General features: G+C 47.8%; 1 protein-coding gene across 1 annotated transcript in view; it reads right to left on the bottom strand.

The window, feature by feature from the left end:
- VAC14 (VAC14 component of PIKFYVE complex) overlaps positions 1–22,552 on the bottom strand; it is a 70,929-nt gene that overhangs the window by 24,237 nt on the left and 24,140 nt on the right. Inside the window, exons 13-14 of the mRNA XM_083624877.1 lie at positions 21,325–21,481; positions 9,647–9,779 (exon numbers count right to left, since the gene is read on the bottom strand). Of these exons, the coding sequence (XP_083481003.1) occupies positions 9,647–9,779; positions 21,325–21,481 (290 nt within the window). The remainder of the gene's footprint in view (positions 1–9,646; positions 9,780–21,324; positions 21,482–22,552) is intronic.

The following is a 22,552-nucleotide window of genomic DNA, read 5'->3' on the forward strand; positions in this document are numbered from 1 at the left end:
AACCATGTTGCATTTTTAGAATGCCCTGATACCAACAAAGCAGAAGGAAGGAGAGATACCCCAAGTTCTTGCTTTCCTCTAGTAAACCTTCTCACTCTGGAGGGGCCAAAGCAATGGCAGAAGTTGAACCTAACACTGCCTTTCCCCCTGCTGAAACCACAGGATGGAGCTATCACTCCTGCCAGCCCTGCCTTTATTAAAGCTCCAGAGCAGGGAACTAAGGAAAGGAATCATGGAGGATGAGAAAAGATAGTGGAGCCAGAGGGAAAGGGAGCGTGAGTGAGCAAGCATCTCCCAAGCCATTGTGTTCAAGGCTACCATAAGCCACACAGGAAAATATGAACAGGAAGGAAACACTCTGGAGGGAGGCTCTGTCCTGCAATTGCCCAGATTTCACCCACCCTGCTGGGCTCTCTGCAGAGTTACAGCATCACACCCCAAAGAACTACTCTGACTCCTGACTCCAGGCCTCTACAGAAAAGCATGTTGGCCGAGCCTATAACAAGAGGAGAATTGCTGAAAAACTGAGCAGCTGCCACATGGCCGCTCCAGCTCCACTGCCCCCATCCGCTACACATGAAGATCTGTGTCCAGGCCGCAGCAATGCAGCAGCAGCAGCAGCTGGTGCTGAGCGGCGAGGGAACCCTTTTGGAAAGTGCAAACACAAGAGGATCAAAGCAGCACCCTCATGGCGGAGTTTGGTGACGTGAGGCTCTGCCGAGCCTGGTAAGAAGCCCCAACTTCTCCTGGCTAAAAGGGACACCCCCTGGCACAACACTTCTGACTGCCCAGAATTAAGACAGCCAACTTCCCAACAGACCATGCAGAATGACAAAAAATAAAAGGTGGAAAATTCCGCAACCCATATTTTGAAGCAGCCTTCCTCTGCCAGTATGACAGAGCAAGCATCAAAGAGGCACTTGCAGCAAACGCCATCCCAAAACTCCTGCTTATCTCTGCTCTCAGAGAGATCAAGAGACACCATGGAGCATGACTGAGCTCTTATGGCCAAGGACTCCCACAGAGCCCAACGGTGAGCACTGGGGGTGTGTGCGTGTGTGTGAAATGGGCTTGCACACCATTCCCCAAAGGCTCTGGATTGACAGATATAGCAGAGAATCAGCAGGCAAGGACTGTATCGCAAGAACGCCACTACTTAAACAGCTTCCAAGGGGTCTACAGGGAACACCTTTAATGTACTATGTAGATGGCATCTGACCCTGTGCAAACAAATATAAACATGAGCTTGAGGCATTGACTATTTGAAAATTAAATTCACATGGAAGAACGAGTTCGAACTTGTTTTCTGTTGCTTCAGGGAGCAGCTTCGGAATCAACGGGTTCAAAGAACAAGAAAAAGGACCTCCAGTAAACTTAAGCCGACGGCACAAGCTTTTTCTGCAGTGGAACAGACCTACCTTGGAAGGTGGTTGCAGCCTCTCCTTCACTACAGACCTCTTGGCAAAAGGCTGGACGGGCACCTATTAGGGAAGCTATGGCGACAGATTTTCTGTACCAGCAAGGGGGTCAGATTCGCTGACCTTTGAGTGGAACAACACAAAGACAGTGACACTTAAGTCACTTTGTAATAAACACACTTTGCCCCAAGTGTTTATTAAACACTACAGAGGTTTTAGACTGCAATTCCCATCAGCCCCAGCCAGCAAGGCCATGCTAAGGGAAGACTACACAGCAGGGCTGTCTGGGGCTGATGGGAGTTGTAGCCCAAAGCCTCTGGAGGAGGGCACCAGGTTAGGGAAGGCTGAGCTGGACCAGAGCTCCGAAGACCCACAGCAAAAGAAAGATCTCTGCCCTCACTCTGTGAAGGAGGTGTCATGCTCCATTCCCTGCCTCTCTCTGGCTGCTTTCCCCAGCTTGCTTCAAGGCACCAGGAGTTTTGTTTTTGTTTTTTCAACTCGGTTTAAAAGGGGGTTAATCAGCAGCGTATTCTGCCAGCATCTTCCTCAGAGATGCATGTTTTGCTTTCAGGCTGACAGCTGTGGCCTAATTTCCGAGGCAGCTCAAGCTCCTTATTTCTAACCATTCAATTTCTTCATTAGAAACGCAATAGATGAAGACGCTTCAGGAGGGCTAACAAGAGCAAATGCTCACAGGCTTATCCAATTTTGAGGAATATGCAGTGATAAGGCTGCACCTTCCTTTTACACAGCATGAGAAAGGTGAATAAATGTTATTAAGGATTTCCACAGAGGGAGGAGGAGTGTTGAAGGCAGATGGCACCTTCAGATACCTTCACTGCATTCAGAAATGCATAGGGAATCGGGTGAATAGTTTACACACAAATGATTGCTGACTTAATGGCAGCCAATTAGCATCTTCTGCTACAGAGAACCATGGCTTACTTCAGATGTAACAGGAGACCATGGTTTCCTGATACTACATTAGCTAGACATTGCAAGTCTTAGGCTTCTGTATTCCTACTTCTCAATTGTGCCTGCAAGGAGGCCGGAAGCTTTTGCTTTCAATTTTAGAACAGCTACACTTCTCGAGGACATTGAAACTCAAGGAAGTGTGGTTTGTTTAAATGTATAGTTACTGAGAATACTCTTCTATTAATCCCCTTGCTGAAATGGTGGGTGTCCTTTGTCTAGTTGGACCTGGACATCATGGGGGCAAAACAAACTGATAACTAAGCTACCCAAGTGAATAACCTAAGCAGGGTTTTCAAAAACAGAGTGTCCAACCCCTTCTTCCCAGGTGTGGGACTAACAGACTAGATGAAAGAGCGAGGAGTGCTAAGATCACAGCCGGCTGTAATGAACTGAATGCATCCTCCAGTCACAAGACTCCACTTGGCAGGAAGAAGGCAAACCCACAAGAAGCCCAGGGGAAGGCAAACACAGTGGTTCCCAAATGCCACCCTCTTCCCAGAGAGGCACCTGCACTCTGAAGTGGCTCCCTTCTGCACACCACTGACTGTGCAGCCTCCCACGCCAAGGGCATTCATTCCCCTACTGGCCAAATGCCCACTGGGCGCAGAAGCTCTGTCTTCATATTTAAGGCTGCTGATGGCACCGGAACAGCAAGGACAAAGAGGAGAAGCGTTTTGCTTTGCTTTGGGTCTTCTTTCTCAGGGACACGTGGGCTACCCTGAAAGCAGGACGTGTCCCTCTTCCTAGGGTTCTCCAGCAGGGTCTGGTTTAAACTAATCAGCTGCTGCTATGAGGGAAGGGAAGGGGCCGTGGCTCTGCGGGGAAAGGAAGGAGGTTGGGAAATTATTCTCCTTTCCTCCATTTTTCTGCCCTGGAAAAATTCTGAACATTTTCAATCCAGGCCAAGGAGAGCCTGCCTATCTCTAGCAGGAAGCTACCAAATCGAAAAACAGACTGGCTTCGGTTTTACAAGTTGCTCCAATGCCCAAGAAACCCCTCGGAAAAGCTACTCACCCCCCCCCCCCATGCAAAGGTTTTTAAAACAGCAAAAATCACTCCCTGTCATTCTGGTTCTTCTGAAAGCAGAGTTGCCACCTAGTGTAGATGTAGGGGGGGGGCTTCCACATCACAAGCACTGGCATGCTCAATTTGACCACCTACCTAACTAGGCAGCCCACCTCCCACTCTCAGAATCTGAAGCCATTAGGCTGCAGATGTGAAGCTTAATGTCAATCAATTACTAAAAATGAGCACTGAGACCAAGCACGGATGATCCCTGCGTATTTCAAAAGCATCCTCTTATTTATCGGGGATGCTAATAGCGCCAAAGGAGCCATTACCATCTCTGAAATGAATGGTCTTTGGCCAATATGCCTTCTCCCCACAGAATGGACCAGCTGTTTCCCAAGTAGTTATGCTTAGCCACATGTCAGCAATGAGGGGACCTATCCAGCGCAGACAGACCAATTAAGATTTAATTGCAGCAATGGCTACTTAGAGATTGCTTAACTAGTCAATTGTTACCTTGAGATAATCTCAACACCGCCAAGAATGCTTTCTACCTTACAAACATCATGCACGCTTTGGGGGAAGGAAAGAGGGAGAGGAAGTCGCTTTGTGCACAGGGCCACCTCCACCACTTTGCAAAGCTCTTGGAAAGTACATTGCCTTGCGATGAATGGAAAAGGAGATGCATGAATTAATACATAAATGAGTAAAATAAATTGGACATTTGCCCAACCAAAGGGTCTCCCACACAGACGCAAGATGCCTCAACATATTGATGGAGTGTGGTATCATACATTAGCTTAATTTTGTAAATAATCCTATTGCTGTATTGAATGAATCTATTGAACAAATCAATCTATTAACTTAAAAAAAAAGCCTGGGCTTGCAGTTTTAGGCAGTTTGCTCAGATGCATTGAGAGCTGGAGGGAGCCTTGTGGAGTTCCTGGAAGCCCAGTCCACACACACACACGCACACGCACACACACACACACACACACACACACGCCAATCCCCAGTACAGCTTGATGCAGGAAAGCCAGAGATCTGGAGCACCCCGGGTAGACAGATGGCTGTCCAGCCCCTGCTTGCTTAAAGGCATCCAGCACAGGAGAACCCACCACTCCCCTTCAGCTAAATCAGCTCCACTGTCAAACTGCTCTCGTCATCAAATATTTTGCTTCATGTTCAACAGAAACCTACCCTTCAAAACGAGAAGGGGAAAGATTAGGGCACCACAGGCATACAGATAAATGTGGCATCGTACACAGGAAGCTGCCTGATACTGAATCAGGCCCTCAGTCCATCTAGCTCAGTACTGTATGCTCTGACTGGCAGAACCTCTCCAGGGTTTCAGGCAAGGAGCCTTTCCTAGCCCTATTTGGAGATGCCGTTAGGGATTGAATCAGGGACCTTCTGCAGGCAAAGCAGATGCCCTCCCACTGAGCTACAACCCTGCCCCATTAGCAGCACTGAGAGGCACCCATGTTGTGCTCTGGCTCCCCTTGCCCTGTGGCCTTCTCTGATCATGCAAGAGGGACTTTAATACCGTGGCTTCCATTCCACTGGTTTATAACCCAACAAGCCACCTTCTCCTCTCCCATCCTCTGAGAAACCCACTGCCAAAGTGCATTGAGCAAAACAGAAAAATCCAGTCCTCCTATATCTAAAAACAATGCAAGACCCAAAGACTTCCAGCTTCTAAGAACAGGGGGAGCCCAGGATGAGCATTCCCTGGCCATGCGAACGGGGAAGAGAATGTCAACAGGCTGCTGCTGCTGCTGCTGGGATTCTGAAAGCCATGGATAGCGGCTGTTTGAGGCTGACACATACTGCTTTGCAAAATGTTAGTAGCTTTCTAAGACTCAGTGGTATTTAAAAAAAAATTGGAATCTCAAGAAATCTGAAAAAAACCTGACTGGGGTGAATTGTAAGGGCAGAGGTGGGTTGTCTTGAAAGCACCTGGCATAGGATTCGGTGCAAGTTATCAGCTTTATTGTTATTTTTAAGTCAAATAAAAGGTATCCAACTGCTGTGCAGGGGCCAAAATTCAGCTATATCTCAGAAGCCAATAGAGGGGAAAACATTTTTTTTTGGGGGGGGGGACATGTGGCCCTCCTGCAGTTCCCTGGTCCTCTGCACTGACTATGCTGAGTTGGTGCCTTCCTCTCCACCTGTCTATCATGCTCTCAACTCCTCCCTCTTTCTTAGTCTTTGTAGAAGCAGGCACATTTGTGGCACCTGTTCAACTCAATGAAAAACATTTGTTTGCAGAGAGAATCTTAACTCTGATTTCCAAAACTTCCAACAACCTTGACATACCCACAGAGCACAGCTACCGATAACACAAGAGGCCCATTTCCAACTGGGCAAGTGAAGCCAACTCCACCCTCTTCCACATTCAGCTGTGGACTGCAGTAAACTACTACTTCAAGTGCAGAATGAACACTGTGGCACCAGCTGGTCTTTTCCAAAAAGTGCAGCCTGTACCCCAGAATTCAGTGACAAGCTTAGAATGGCAAAGTAATCAAATGACAAAAGGGCTGGAGAACAACCTGCTTCTTGCTGCCCCCTCAGATTCTCACCAGGACTATGCCCACAAGAGCCTCACGCAAGACGCACTCAAGTCTCCTGAACAGCAAAACAGAATGATGCAACCAGAGGTGCTTCTTTCCTTATCCAGCAAAACAGCAAGAGGAAGCACAAGTGATTGTTACAAAGCTTCACACTGGCAGCTAGGTAGAACATGTTATGAAGAAGGCCCACTAAATACCCTTAGGATCTAAGCAGAGATCGCTGCCACTTCCACTGGATGGTTGGTGTCTTATCTTCTAGAGCAGTGGTTCCCAAATTTCTTGTTTCATTTATTTTTGTTTATTATATTCATATACTGCTCTTCACCCAAAGATCTCAGGGCATTTCACAGGATAAAAATACACTGACCCCTTGGTTCCATAAACTCATCCCCAGTGCCCCCTTCCCTATGCTATGAAAAGCACTATTCAGAACAGTGGGTTGCATGACCCACTAAGGAGAATAATAACATAATAAAATTCAAACAGGTAACAATTAATTTCATGTTTATTCAAAATCCAATTAAAACTGTTCAATTTAATTAATTCAACAAAGCTGGTGAACTTGATCCAGTGATACCAGCTTTTCAAAGTCTGATAATCATTTGCACCTCCAGCACTCTCCTATCACCACGCCTCCTTGCCTCTTAAAGGTTCCCTTAGTAAGCTCAGTACTGCCCACTTTGGGAACCACTGACGTAGAGCATTATTCCTGCATCGGGGTATCACTGTAGAGTGAGTTGTGGCGATTGATTTCATCATTTTGACACACCCGAGTCTTCCTCTCTGAAGAAACTCAAGGGAAGGGACGTCAAGGCAAGCCCCAGCGGCACAGCCAGAATAGCGAGAGGGAGGCATTGTGAAGCCAACAAAAATATTGGCCAATGGCTCCCAATCTTAACAATTTGGACGTGTCGAAGGCAACAACAGCAGCGAACAAGAACAGCCATTCATGTTCAGGACATGCCAACCAAAAAACAAGGGCAACCTTCACAAAAGGGCGGGTTCTTTGTGCCTCTCGCCACAGAGCAATTAAAAATGAATCGAAGTTCTAGCTACAGCAAAGTAACGCTCTGATTGCCACCAACCTTGCAAGCCAAATGGTCAACGGCCACAGAGTGGGCTGCCGTGCATCCTAATGACTCTTACGTAAGTGGAGTTATGAGAGTTTGTGTCCTACTCAAAACCAAAATGTGGAAGGAAGGAGGGAGGGGAGGACGGCTTGAAAGGTTTGCTGGCCTGACCTAGAAATGAACCTGGACTCGCTGATCAGATGCTTCATGGGCTACTGATGCATTTGGGGTATGCATTTGGCGGCCAAACACCAGAATTTGTCCTGAGGGCCTTTAGGAAAGAAGCCTGTCAGGAAGATCCTGTGGCTCTTAATATTTTGGAAAAGTTGCCCTTTCACCCACGTCCTTCACTCAGCCCTGCATCTGCCAAACCATTTGAGAGACAGAGGAAAACAGAAGCACTCCCTCCTTCTCTTCACCCATCTGCTTTTCTTCCCTCCCTCCCTCCCAATAGCCAAAATGTGGTTTATAAGCTCCCAAGAGCAATCGCTTCTCTTTTGGGCATGACTTGGAAAAGAGCTGCAGACATGGATAAAAACAGACATAAATAATAAAATATAATTTGTTCTCAAGGTGATCCACTCTTGCAGTATGAGAGTGTCACAGTTTAGGAATTATATTGACAAGCTTGAACACACGCAGAGGAGGGCGACCAAGATTATCAAGGGTCTGGGAAACCAAGTCTTATGAGGAACAGTTGAGGGAGCTGAGTATATTTAGCCTGGAGAAGAGAATACTGAGAGGTGACACAATAGCCATCTTCTAATATGTGAAGGGATGCCACATGGAAGATGGAGCAAGCTTGTTTTCTGCTGCTCCAGAGGGAGAGGACATGAACTGATGGATTCAAATTACAAGAAAGGAGATTCCAACTAAACATTGGGAAGAACTTTCTGACAGTAAAGAGCTGTTCGACAGTAGAATGGACTCTCCTTCATTGGAGGTTTTTAAACATGTGGCTGGGTGGCCATCTGTCAGGGATTCTTTAGCTCTGATTCCTGCATTGCAGGGGATTGGACTGGATGGGATCCCTTCCAACTCTACTATTCTGATTCTATGAGTGGGTTTGTGGACACACTGCTCCCCCTTTGCCATCATCTGGCTTCCCACAAGCCCACGGCAAGAGTGAGGCCTGCCGGCACAGCTGCCCTTGCATCCTCTGACCCACAATTGGAGAGATTTAAGAAGTGTTCTCTCTGCTTGACACACACAGAGGCACATCCTAATGGTGCCAAAGTCTGTAGGCTCTCGGTCTGAACAGAATCCTTTCGTTTCTCATTCAGGAATGCATCCTCAAAATCTAGGGTAGCCAAAAGCAGGCCTGGCTCTGTGACACACAGGAAACCCAAGGCTTGAAACCTGTGGCTGCTGCCTCCCCTCACATGGGCTGCTGCATGCAGTTCACTTGGACTAAAAGGCATTCATGAACAACAGTTGGCCTCTCATGAGCTGCTCCTTTCCATAAAGCAAATGAGCTGGCGGCAGCCGAGTGCGGGGGGGGGGCACTCTGATGAAAGAGGGCGACTGGCCAGCCTAGTTTTGCCCCAGCTGAGCAGAGCATTGTCCCAGGCAAGCCTGCAGCCCACCACAGAAGTACAGCTCACAGCTGCTTGGCCTCCATTGTATCTCCGTTTATCAAAGAGCCAGAGGCTCTGCTCTCCCCTCCCCTGACTTTGGTGAGGAAAAGCTGAGCAAACATGGAGAAAGTGGAGAGAGAAAAGTTTCTCTCCTGCTCTTCTAGACACTAGAACTCATGGACGTCCAATTTAGCTGAACGTTGAAGGATTCAGGACAGACAAAAGAAAGTGCTTCTTCATGCACAACATAATTAAACTATGGAACTCGTTCCCACAGGAGGAAGTGGTGGCCACCAACTTGAATGGCTTTAAAAGAGAATTAGACAAATTCTTGGAGGAGAGGGCTATCAATGGCTAGTAGCCATGATGGCTCTGCTCTGCTCTGCCTCTGCAGTTGCGAGGCAGCAATGCTTCTGAATACCAGTTGCTGGACTTTGAAGGGGAGCTTGATCCTGAGCTTGGATCCTTCTTGCAGGTTTCCCACAGGCATCTGGATGACCACTGTGAGATCAGGATGCTGGATTAGATGGGCCATTGGCTTGATCCAGTGGGCTATTTTTATGTTCACATGTTAAGTTCAAAGGAATAATAATAATATAATGATTTATTATTTATATGCCACCCATCTGACTGGGTTGCCCCAGTCACTTTGGGCAGTTTCCAACAAATTAAAACATCCAACACAGTAAAACAGCAAACATTAAAAGCTTCCCTATACAGGGCTGCCTTCAGATATCTTCTAAAAGTCAGGTAGTTGTTTATTTCCTTGACATTTGACGGGACGGCGTTCCACAGGGCAGGTGCCACTACCGACAGCCCATAGACAGCCTGTCTCCTGACCTCACACCAACAGAAGGGTCATGAGGGAGCTGAGAGGAAGGTACCACTGGCTGCAGGAAGAAAACTAAGTCCCCCCCCACCCCAGCACTTGAGGCAGGCTCCAGACCTGTACACAGGAACACACAGATACCAGAAAGGCATTTGGAAGCACAGAGAGGGCAACTCAAGGCAGGATGTGGCCTCACCTGATGATGAAAGCTCCCCGTAACTCCAGGAGCTTCCGCTCACTGCTGAATCTCTTGAGCAAGTTGATCATGAACTTATAGAAGTAGGAGTTCATGGTGGGTGTCGAGGGAGAGCACTCCATGCCTTTGGTACCTGGAAGAAGGAGGAGAGAGGAAGTTAACTCTGTTTAAGGAAGAAGCGCCTGTAGAAGTACAGGTGGGTTTCTAAGCTCTGCTTGTCACCCGTGATCACAGCAGGCTATCCTAGCTCTGATTTGAAGCGGCAGCTCCAGCTACATGAAGTTGCCTTATACCAAGCAGCTCCTGTTGTCCACAATGACTGGCAGCAGTTCTCCAGACTTTCAAGCAAGGATCTCCCAACCCTACATGGAGATGCCATGGGGGATTGAACCTGGGGCCTCCAGCATGCAAGGTAGATGCTCTGCCACTGAGCTACTATAGCCCTTCCCCTGCAATACATAGTGAAGGCACACTACCATTTGCTTTAGCCTGTCCTTTGTTTTACCGTCATAAAAGAGATCAGGAACTCTGGTCCTCCTCTGAGTCACAGGGAGAGGAAAGGTGTGGAGATGCCTCTGAACTGAAAAGGCATAAAAATGCATTTCCTATATGCAGACATTGGCACAAACCTGGCACAGCAATAGAAAACCAAAGCTAGAAGCTGACAGATAAAGGTGAAAACTTGATTATTAGGCAGTCATTTTCCAAAAAGCAGTTAAAGTAACCCAGCTAAGCACAGCTATAGAGCAGGCTAGGTTATGGGAAAATGGAAATCGAAACATCGAATGGAAATGAAGCATCTCAGGAGAGATGCTCTATGAACCCACAAGACTACCTTGCACAACAGGGCTCTCAATATGTCCAAGAAACAGCCTTTGCCAACTTGATGCCCTCCAGATGTTTCAGACTACAACTTCCTTCAGCCCCAGCCAGCATAGATAAACTGTGATTCAAGTCGGTCTCTAGGCCACGGAGAACAGAGGCAAAAGACAACCCCAAAGCTAAACTTCTTTTGAAGGGGAAAGGTGTGTCCTCTTGCTAGAAAGGGTGGTGGTCACAGTAGGCACTGGCAATAAAGATCAACCTTAATACTTGTTTAAACCTTCAATCAAACAGCATAATGTTAAAAAGGTGCAGAATGGGCAGGCAAATATCATTCTCAAAGCCTCTCCTCAAACTTAGGGTATAACTCTTTGGATGTAGGAAACAAAACATGCACTCCTTCCTTCCTTCCTTCCTTCCTTCCTTCCTTCCTTCCTTCCTTCCTTCCTTCCTTCCTCTCTCTCTCCACCTCCCCCCAGCCCTTCTTCACAAGCACCCACAGTTCCTTTGTTTTTGTAAGGTTTTGGAGAGTCTGGAGGCACTTAAGTGCCCAAGCCACTTGTTTCTTGACTCTTACAAAGGCTTACTATACTGTCCAAATATATGGAAAACAACAGAAAGACAAGGGGTGGGTGGGAACTGATACTCAAGGCTGAACAGGGCCTTCTTCAAAGGAAGTTCTCTGCAAGGGTCAGACCTGATGGAATTGGGCAGAATGTCCAGGTCAAAGGAAAAGCTTCAAGGATTGCGCCCTAACATAGGTCTCTTTTTCCCCTTATACAAATCAGATGCTGATCATGCCTTTTCAAGAGGAAAAAAAGTTGCAGGTCAGACAGTTCCACGGATCGACTGTCGATGGGGAAGTCAATGCATGGCTCTTCAGTCAGCACTCCTGGGCTCCACACTCATGAACGACAAGTAAAGATGTGCACCACTGCAGAACGGACCAGAAAAGCCACTCTGGCAGTCTCTCTCCCTGCCCGCCAGGCAGCTTGTAAAATCACAGACGTCTCATTTGGGGTCAGGAGTTGGCAAATATTGCTGCACAATGCACAACACAAGCGGGAAACAGGCTGCAGCTTCACTATTTCAATCTGCTGCTGCTTCAGCAGCAAAATTTGTTAAATTTGGATACACTGAAGAAGTGGCGGTCAGTGTGAGGCATGCAGAGAGGAGACCCACTTCCTGCTATGAAGGTACATCCATAGAAAGACCTCAGCTTTGTATTCCTGCGCCCACCACCTCACAGCTCCTAATCTCTGCCCAGCCAGTTTTCAATTAATCTGCACGGTTACAACATAGAAACAGTCAGGCAGCAGAGAGGCTTCCAAGAGTCCCACCCACGCCTCCCAGATCCCTTTAACTTCCCCTGTTCCAGCTTCTGCCACCGATGGGTGGCTCGCCCACGATGGCATAGCAAGTAGATACAATTAAACCCGCCTTACTATTTATAGGAGCAGAAATACTAGAAAGGCAGGAGGAGGTGTTAGGAAAACACAGTTGAACCGATTCATTCATGCTGATACTCACAAATCAGAGGCTTCACAGATACACAACACACCAGACTGGCTGTTAGTACACATACAGAGAAGCCTAAGCCCACAAGTGTTGTGTTGGGACACTTCAGCTGCCCACAGTGAGCACAAGGGTGAGTTGCAACTGAGTAGGGCTGTCTCAGGGGAATTGCTCAGGGAGAAGCTGCAGAGGTTTCCTGGAAAGCAACTATGATGGTGTTAACTCTCACTGCCAAGGTGAGCATCACATGCCTTCGCCATTCATCATCATGTTCCCATGGCCTGCCATAGCAGACTGCACTCTAGCAGGAAGCTCAGAAAGAAGACAGCTTGAATTTCTCCTCAACTCCACCACCTGGTCAGCCATACAGCTTGATCAAGCGGGAAAATGCTACATGTGCCTAAATTCAACTTCTCTATCACACACATCCTCACCTGGTATTAAACAAGTGCCTGAGCTCCCCCTTCCCCTTCAGGTTTCTCTTCTCTCCCTCTACTTCCTCAGAGGTGAAGATAATGGCAAGTTTTGCCCAGCAGCCCAGCAGTCTGCAGGCTCAGCCTGTGTTCATTACTTCTGCAGAAACTGTCCTGAAGCAAGTTTTACCTCTCTGGCATCTGCAAACGCTGGGTGTACGGGAGGATTCTGCAAAGATTCCCTAAAAGGATAAGCAGTTCAAGGAAACTGTGTGATACGCATGGGCCTACTCAGGTAGCTCACCATCAGTCAGAAACACCAGTTGTTTTGGACTAGGACTGGTAGGAGCAGTATTCCAAAACAAGCTGGTTGGGGAAGTCTCCTGCAGGCAATTTTCTTTCTTTAGACCAGCTCTACACCGTTTAACTATATGATATGCTTTCGCCCACGAAAATTCCCTACAAGCCCAGCTTTATTCCTTGCGTAAAGGCAACAGGAGGACTAGACATTCTTAACTTGCTCTCCTCTCCCGCAGTTCCATACAGATGGTCAACACCACAGAAGACTGCAATTTGGCACTGCCCTGCAGAGTCATCCCTCTTGTGGCAGGACAATTGTCTCTCAGCACTGCATTATGGTAGCTTTTTGTAAAACAGAAGCAGCCCTAGCTCAACACTGTGCCCTCCACTGTCAACAGAGAAAGGTTCTGAGGAGGCCAAAAGTTCTAAATGCTAATGAGGGGCCCAGGAGATTCAGCAAGACTCCTGCCTGCTACCTTTTTTCCTCTTCCGTCACCACAACAGGAGTCTGCCAGCCCAACCATGGCAGCTTCAGTCCCCAAACTAGGTGTCATAACTGTCTGTAAAGGCCAACAGAGCATTTTGGATGTACATCAGCCCCAAATTTGCTTGCTTGCCCTTTGCTATTCAAGCTCTTTTCCAAGTTCCCCCCGAAACGTTTCAGACTATTCCCCACCCCCCAACAGAAAACTGCTCTGAGAGCCTCTACAAACCCCTTCCTCTAGTCTAAAGCATTTTGCTCAGTATCTCTTGCTTGTGACTCTGGGGCAGAGCAAGATGGAAGAAATTCTGTGTCATTCACAGAGCAACTATTTTTCTGTCTCTTGGCTCTTCTGCAGGAACGGAGGGGGGTTGGAGGGGGGGCCACTGGAAAGTTCCTGGAGTGCCTTGAGACCAATGATCTTCCAGCCCTCATCCCCCTCCCCCATCTGTCCGCCAGGCAGATGGGGCTGTGAAAGGGCTTCAGAGAGCTGCAGCTCCACCAATCCTATGCTTCTAAAAGTAGGAACCACTCAGGAGGCAGAAGCTGCCTTTTGACCATCAAGCTCCTATGCGCGGGTGCAAGAGCAGATCCCCACACCCCCTTCTCCATCCCCAAATATGCACTAGGAGGATTGCTGCTGCTGCTGCTGCTGCTGCCGCCGCCGCCGCCACCAGGGAAGGCAAGCAGATTATCTTAAGTGAAACCTGATGTGCAGGAGAGACTTTCCAGCCGGTTAATACTACTACAGGATGTTTTGTATTTCAACTTGGTAAATATGATGTAAAGGAACATCACATGGGAAGATAAAAATAGAGCAGCTCAAAGAACAAAAACAGAACCGCCCCAAGACATTTGCCTCTCAATTCATCACTGAAACAGATGTTGTTAAGATGTAGGCTCCCCCTTCCCAAGGCTCACGGAGACACAAGCCAGTCTTCATTCCTTCCCTCCCCAACTACAAGGCACCTGGGTGTGTGCCTGTCCCTCCTCCCTGTCGCCACACACCCTTGACTGCCCTGCCCATTTCCAGAGGCACATGGCAGCAGAAAGACCCCTCTCCGGAGTAAGCTCTTGTTTGACTGAAACAAGGCAGAAGGGGAAAGTGTGGAGGTCACGGGGAGGGCAGTCGTGGTGGTGAAGAGGTGGAGAATTCCTGTAATCCAGAAAGCCAATTTGGACCCAAAGAGATGGCTGCCCTGCCTAAGGCAGTCAGTTCTGCATATTGGGCACAAGACCTGGGATCTTCACAGGGATGCTTCATACCTCTGCAGGGTTTTATAGCAAGAGAGGTGCACAGTGAAAAAGTGGGTGGGTGGAATGTACACACATTTCGAAACATCTCAGGTTTATTATGTGAATCCACTGACAGAGCTGCTCTCCCAAGCCAGAACACAAGGCAAAACAGTTGCCTACAAAATGTCAACACCTGATGGGGCAAACCAGCTTTTCCCCAGCCTGCTGCCCTCCAGATGTTTTGGACTATAGCGCCCATCAGCCCCAGACCAGGGAAGGCTGATGTACACATTTCTCTGCATAGGAAAAGTTGCCGCTTAAGAGGGTTTGAAGGTCAACACATGCGGTACGCGAGACTTCACCACAGCCGGACGCTAGGAACTTCCCTCCAGAAATGAAATCTGAATGCCAGGCTGGAAATGGGTGATGCCCAAGCAAGACTCCAGGAAGGCCATGTCTGGCTCTAAGCCCAGCATCCTCCTGTCCCTTTGCTCTGTGGGTCCCTGACTCAGGCCCTGCTCTGAGTGCCTAATCCCCAAAGCCTATTTCACAAGCCAGCTCAGATTAGCACAAGTGGCTGGCTTTGTGACATCTGCTGCCTCCCTGACCTCTCTTCCCAGAGAACACTGCTGACTTCTTTCATGGGCTGGGATACACTGGGAGGAGCATAAGTCAAGGCATTTGACACTGTAAAGATCAAAATCCTTTACTTCATCTGCCCCCCCCAAGCCCATCACAAGGGGAGAGGAAAGCAACTTGCTTCTCGATCAAGCAGTTTGAGGTGAAGAAACGCTGGCCGGGGTGGAGGTGGTTTTGATTCCAGCACACTACTAGGATCTCAGAGGTCCAGCCCACTTTAACATGTTCCATGAAGTGCTAGCCAAGCAATTCGAAGACAGAGGGGGCAACCCACCTCTGTGGGTGGTTTTGTGTCTGACAGAGCTACAGATTCAGAGCCAGCATTTTGGCAAGGGGATTAGCTAGCACACCAGAGCAAGTCATTTACTCACAGCAGAGCTTTCTGTTTCCCCTCTGGCTGGGCCCTCACATGACAAGGCAGCTGATCTGCTGGTTCTGAGAGCCTGCCCAAGTATTTCAAGATCACAAGCCAGGCCTTCTCCTCATTAAAACAGAAGTCACGAGTCCGGAGAAGCTAATAGTTATTATCCTGGCTCCCGGCCCCCTTTAAAATTGTTGTTTCTGTCTGGGGCAGTGGGGCACAATCCACTTACTCTTACAAATTTATCCCTCACTTGAGGTTTAGATGTTCAGCCTGTTTCTGACAAGGCTGAACTCCCCCAGAAGAACCCACTGGGCGGTGGAAAGGTGGGGTACAAGCAAATATTTGAGGATCCACATGTTCTTATTGGGCTATGAACAGGATACTTCCAGACCAAGAAAGCACTTATCATCTTTGCGAAGCCCTGTGAAAGCGAGGGCATGTACCAATGCAGTCACAGAAATATTGCCAAATAAAAGGAAGGGCAGCTTGAAAAAAGTACGAAGACTTTCCTCAAGCATGAAGACAACTCAGCACACCTCGCTGCAGCTTTCTCAAAGGAGAAATAAGGGGGAAGCAAAGCAGGGAGCAGATCTGCTCAGCAAGCAGAGCAAATACACCCCGCCAGGAAAAGCAAACAGCAGCATTTGCATAAGCAGATTCTGAGGAAAGTGTGAGGATGAAATGGCACTGGCCCTCTCTTCCACCCTGGGGAGCCAATCTGGTGGTTTGCCATTTGAGCAGGCAAACATATAATGGAAACCAGCAGGGAGGGCGAGATGGGGGCTTGCAAAGGTGCCATTTAGCACAGCATGCCTAGGAGTCTACTTGGAAGAACAGTCCAGCTTCTGATCCTCCTATCTTTGCCATCCTCCCCCAGCTCTGTCTTTGCCCAGAAAGAGTCCGGGCAGCTTGCCACATCATCTTCTTGGCCCTGAAGCCCACTGTGCAACTGGAGAAACGCCTTGTTGAATGTACAGAATTTGCTGGCGGCCTCAGACTGGAATAATCCTCCCCCCAAAGGGAAAAAACTCTGGCACAAGCATGTTTGTCAAAAGCTGCTGGACTTTCCCCCACATCACCAAATTCTTCTCTTCTCTCAGAAGAAAGAACTTAAGAAGTGCCGCGCAGGATCAGTCCCGCAAACCTGGCCATCTGCCTTAACGGTTATGATGGAGCTGCACCTACTTGTTTCTGGCCATGAGATGCTGGGGGGTTCGCATCTCATAAAATTCGGCAAAACCTCTTTGTGCTCCTAGTCTCTAGCCAGTAGACACTTGGCAATCAGCTGCAGATATTATGGTCCTGGGCACAAAAACCAGAGCCATGTCCTTAAAAGGGCTGCACAGATATGGATGTTTTAAGTAGTAAGAAAGCTGGGAGACACAGCTTCTTGGACATCTTCTTTCCAAATTATTATGTGACATAAAAGGCTTGGACTGGAATGGAGTTAAAGGGGCCACGGCAGCCTTTAGGATGGATGCCACAACTGCAAGGCTATTTTTAGATAATCTACAGGGGAGGGAAGAGAAAGCCATCCACTTGATCTAAAGCACAGCTCTGCAGCCGCCTAGCCAGCTCCTCCCCCCACCCGTCTCCCGCACAGACAGAGGATCAATAGCACACTCGAGGCCCTGCGCATTTGCTCCCAGCTGTGCTCAGCGCAAGCCAACAGTGGGACAAGCAGCATGAGCTCATCGTGCTTCCTAGCCAGGGCATTACAGGCTGGACCAAAAGCTTCCAAGAAGCGGGCCTCCGAGATAGCAGCACCAGGGCACTGTGCAAAGGTAGAATCAGCCACAACTTCAGGTAACCTGGAACCCTCTCATGAAGAAGTAGGGAGCCTCTGGTCAGATGGTGAACTATAAGCAAACAACCAGGCAGGCTACGGTTGGCGTTTACCCTATTATCCCTTTCCACTGCCTGTCATGATCTGTCCCTTTGCCCTTCCTGCTCATCATCCATGCACCAGATGGGAAATCAGTGCAGGGTGGTGGGCTGAGCATTAGACAGGGAAGAGAGACCAGGATAAGCCCCTGCTCAGGGATGAAGCTTGCTGTGTGACTCACTTCTCTTACACAGTTGCTTTGGGAGAAATGCACATGTGAGTGAGCTCCCGGGGGAGGGGGGAAATACATAGGCTATGTCCACTACATACATTTAAAGCACACTACCCCCCACCCGAAACCTGGGAATTGTAGTCTACCCCTCACAAAGCTGCAGTTCCCAGCACCCTTAACAAACTTGTCCCTGGCACTCTTAGGGGGAAGCAATGTGCTTTAAATATATGGCATGTACATAGGCACGACGTGATAAGCCTAAGAAAACCTTCCTTTCCCTCATGCCCTAACCTTGCCAAACACATTTTAAGCATTCTGGAACGTGAGTCAATCAAGGCAAGTAAAGGGCTGTCTGCATAGATGCTTCCTGCATGCAAAATTCACATTTCCATGGTGCTGATGAAATCTGTAATCTTCCCTGTGATTTTTTAATCTTCCCTTCTCAGTGGGGCCTTGATTAGTAGGTGAGAGGGTCTCTTCGGCAGCAGGCAAGGGTTGGTTCAGTGGCCCCCTCTGCCCAACAGAGGCTAAGAGGATTAGGGATGACTTGGGAGGGCATGCAATTCTCCCATAGATGTCATAAACCCAGTCCTGAGGACCTTGGCCATCTCCAAGATGTTGCACTCTGAGCATCCTTCAGCAACCTGCCATACCTGTGCGATCTGGGTGGGTGATGAACTTTTATGGACTCTTACCTGCTCTGAACCTAAAGGAAGCACCCTGTGGGTGCGTCTACTAGAGATCTGGACTGGACTGCTACCTGGGATCCTTTGGCAGACTGGAAGATTTGAAGTCACAAAAGAATGAGGTTGCTTGGACTTCCACTCTTTGTCTTTTGAACGGACAAGTTCTTAAGAGTTCGCAAAGAACTCAAATGTGAAAGTGCTGATCTTCTAACAAAAGTACGCAACTCACCCTGAAGATCAGCCTCCATATCTGAGGACTGGAAAGGGGCCAATATAATACCAGTTTTTAAAAGGGCATCTTGAAAGGATTTGAGACATTACAGGCTCATTAGCTTAACATCTGTTCCAGGAAAGCTGGTGGAAAGCATAGTTAAAGATAGAATTGCCAAACATATAGAAGAACAAGTTCTGCTGAAGCAGAACTAGCATGGCATTTGCTCCCACAAGAGCCAGTGATGGCCACAGACTTGGACAGCTTTAGAAAAATTCATGGAGGAGAGGGCTACTAGCCATTATGGCTATGTTGTCCCTCCACTATTGGAGGCAGTATGTCTGGGAATGGCAGTTGCTGGGAGTCACAGGTGGGGAGAGTGTTGCTGCTGCACTCTGGTCCCGCATGCCGGGTTTGTTAAGGAATGCAGTTAATGGGTTAATAATTCTTCATGAGTCAGCAGAGACAACTCATTCACCAGGTGCATCTTGTTACTCTCTTATCTGTGTTACTGGGCAGATTTGGCACCAGCAACAGGTTCCCATTATGAGAACTGTTTGGCCAGTGTAGAACAAGATGCAAGACTAGATGCAAGATGCAAGACCTTTGGCCTGATCCAGTTGCAACTTCAGGCTTCATCTGATGTTCTCACACTGCCTTTAGTCTCCACCAAGATGGTATTTGAAGAACTTGGAACCTTGGAAAGAAACACTGGCAAGGCAGGAGCGGGAACCACCCAAATGAACTCCCAATTGGGCAACCACTTCTTTCTGTGGGCCACATTTGTTGCTACAGAATTGGCCACAGATTGAAGAGAGATAAGAAGAGTCAACTAGGTATTCTACCAATAAGGAAATCCTAAGCGAGTTATCCTTTCTTCAAAGAAACCAGCCTCCACCGGTGCCATGTGACCTACCCACATACACATTTTGATACGTTCTTGTGTCTTTGATCTTTAAATTTATTTCCCACCTTTCCACCAAATGGTGCTCTAGGTTGCTAAATGCAACAACACAAGTACAACAAGATATAATGAAACAGCAATAAAATATAGAGTGAGGAAGAACAGAAAAATAAGGCAGATAAATCAATAAAATCAAAACCACCAGAAAAAAACAGTTTCAACATATTCTAAAGTCAGCTTATCTGTCTAAATAAAAATGTTTTTGCCAACTAGTGTGTGGTCAAAAATCGGGCAAGCTCGTCCCCCTTGGAAATGAGTCCCAGAGACTGGGAGCAGCCACCAAGAAGCCCCTGCTTGGGGTTTCTGCCAAATGTGCATCAGATGTGAGCGTATTGAAACTGCTCCTCTAAGGAGAACCATTGAAAAGGGGTGCAAAGCTCTCCAGAACGGCAGCCCATGGCCAATGATAATGGAAGCCCCTGAAAAATCAGCAGAACCAACAGGTACCCAATCCCCTGTCCAAGTTCCTTGTGTTCAAAGGCAACCAAACAAGTCACCAAGCCTTTGCTATGTCTCACATTACCATAAGAAACATTACAAATAAATTCAACATTATTACAATCCAAAAAAGACTAAAGTAATTACTGTAAGAAACAGCAGTTTAGCACGACAGTAAAAAGGTGTTTTTTTTTTGGGGTGGCGTGGGAAACAATGCAAAGGATAAGCAGATTAATACAGCACTCTCACACACATAGAGCCCAAATTAATTGACCTGGACGAAGAAAACTACTTGAAGATTGTTAACTATTCTTGTAAGGGGCACAGCAAAGAGGAAGACAGTGCAGTCTGGCACATGGAAAGAGGAGGCACTGACCCTTAAGCTCCATGGGGGGGAGGGGGTGGACCTGGAGGGCCTCCCCTGATGACTTGGAAGAGTGGGCAGCCAGTCCCTGATAATGAAAAAGCCCTTCCAGCCCTTTGAGCTGGGCCTGGAAACCCAGGGGGAGGTGGCGCTGTTTCAGTGCTTTTGACCTGTGTTCCAAATGCCACAGTTCCCCAGCACCAGTGGTTGGCTGTTCACTTGTGTGCGCTCTCTCTCTCTCAATCCTCATTCGTCTTTCCCCTCCCCTCTATTACCTTCACTCCTCTGTATAGCAGCTTTGTTGCTATGTATGTTGATTAATGCTAACATTCATCAAGTTTCACCCATCTGGGCTAAAAAGGGTGCCTGTGCTCTGAGATGTCCCCATTCATAAAACCTCATCAGAAGCAGTTCTGGGCAGAGGCAAGGACTCCCATTATTCACAAATGGCAGAAATTAGGCACACTGCACAACTATAATGTACATCCCTTAAAAGCTTTGGGATTGATTTGCGTGGAAATATAGATTCCCTGTTAAAACTTTAGCCATTGTTTCCTTTCCTGTTGACACAAACTCTATTGAAGACCAGCCTGATGAATTGCTATGGCTTGCTCCAGAGGGGCTGCCCTGCAGTCTGTCCCAACGACACAGCATTTCAGAAGCAGAGGAATGGGATGAGATGGGATGAAGGAGACTGGCCAGCAATAGGGAAGAGCAGGAAATGGAGTCTAGGTCTCACCCTCAAACTTCTTCTAAGCTCTCACCTGGCTCAGTTCTACTCTGCAGGCATGAGGACTCAAGGCAGCAAAACATTTTTGATTCCCAAACTGCCTCCTTGTTGGTGTCACAACTGTTGCTTCTCTTCTCACCTCCCACCCTCCTTCTGCATCAGTCTGGAGGTGTATAATTATCAACACAAATGCTTCCGTTCGCTCTCCCCACCCACCAGCCGTTACTACAAGCAGAAGCTGCACAGAAGTCTTCAGGCTCCAGCTGTAGCTGGAACCACACGCTGTGGCCCTCCTCTGTGGCAAACACATTTCCCTCAAATATTGGTACCGATTCTGCCAGGGAATCACTTGCCTTCGCCTGTCTAAAGCTGCCCCGTGCCACTTTGCACCAGGAGAAAAAAATATCCAGAGGCTGCTCAAAGTGTGTGAGATCTTTGCCAGAGACAGGGGCACTTACCAGAGGAGCCAACCTGGGAAGGTTTAGTTGGAGCAGGAATGTGCAGTTCCAGTTGCCCAGGTCGTAAACTGGGGCCATCAGGTGCCCCTTGTCCTTCTGTCTGACCTGCTGGAGAGGATGCAATCTCGGCCAAGACTTCAAGGTCCTTGAGGATAACCTGGAATCAAGGAATAAAAAGAGATCAAGGGGTGGCTGACAAGGCAGGCAGAGAAGACAGGGACTCCCTGTGGTCTTTTCCTGCACTTTCCCCAGCTCTACAATATCCATTTTTGAGATACGGTAACCAGAACTGAAACCAGTATTCCAAATGCAGAGGCTCTAAAGGTTTGTACAAGGTCACTTTAATATTGGCAGTTTTATTTTCAGTTCCTTTCTTAACAATCCTGAATATGGAATACTCCATTGCAAACAAATGTTTTAATGGTCATAGCCATAATGTGCGCTCTTGAAATGCATGGATTTAAAATAATGGGAAAGTGGTTAAATCATATGAATGGAGATTAAGCCAAATACAGGATTTGAGGTGGGAGTGTGGAAGCCAAGCGATACCCAGCTGTTATTAACCTGCAATGGGTACACCCCAAACACAATGACGGCTTCTAGTAAAACTAGCCCCTGGCAACCACAAAGGTTAAGCTGGCAAGCAGGCAGGCATAGTGTCTTTTGAACAGGTTCTGCCTTGCCCTTATGATCTGACATTCAATCCCTGATTGATCTTCTGATTTCTATGAGACTCTTATGAACTCACTTCCATCCCTGCACATGGACAAGCTTGATGGTGCAGCTCCCACATCTCCTGCCCTGCATCCCATAATTTCTAGCTATCCAAACTGTGCAGTATAATACCTCCAAGCTGCATGTCTATCCACACACACAAATGTCCCTTACCGGCCACCATTTATGATGGTGGGGAAACTTGTGAAGCAACGATGGAATGTCTCACTTTCCTCTTATGTGCCTTGGGCAAGGGAAGGTGGTGTAGGGATGTCAGAGCATAAGCAGGACATCCCAGCAAATCTAGTTTTGAACTAAGAGCAAATTCAAACATCCAAAGGGAAATTTCTTCACTGGCTTCATGATGAGGACTCAGTGCAGAGGGTCCTCTGCATAGGCATTTTAGAGGTTGTCGTGGGCATGGCAAGTCACTGTTGCCATTGTCAGCAGGAATTGAGGCTTTCGGGAGGATAAGGACCTGTTTTCATGCATCTCACCAGGGATGCTTTTCCAA

Source organism: Podarcis filfolensis (genome assembly GCF_964270895.1).
Source record: "Podarcis filfolensis genome assembly, chromosome: 8".
Taxonomy (NCBI): Eukaryota; Metazoa; Chordata; class Lepidosauria; order Squamata; family Lacertidae; genus Podarcis; species Podarcis filfolensis.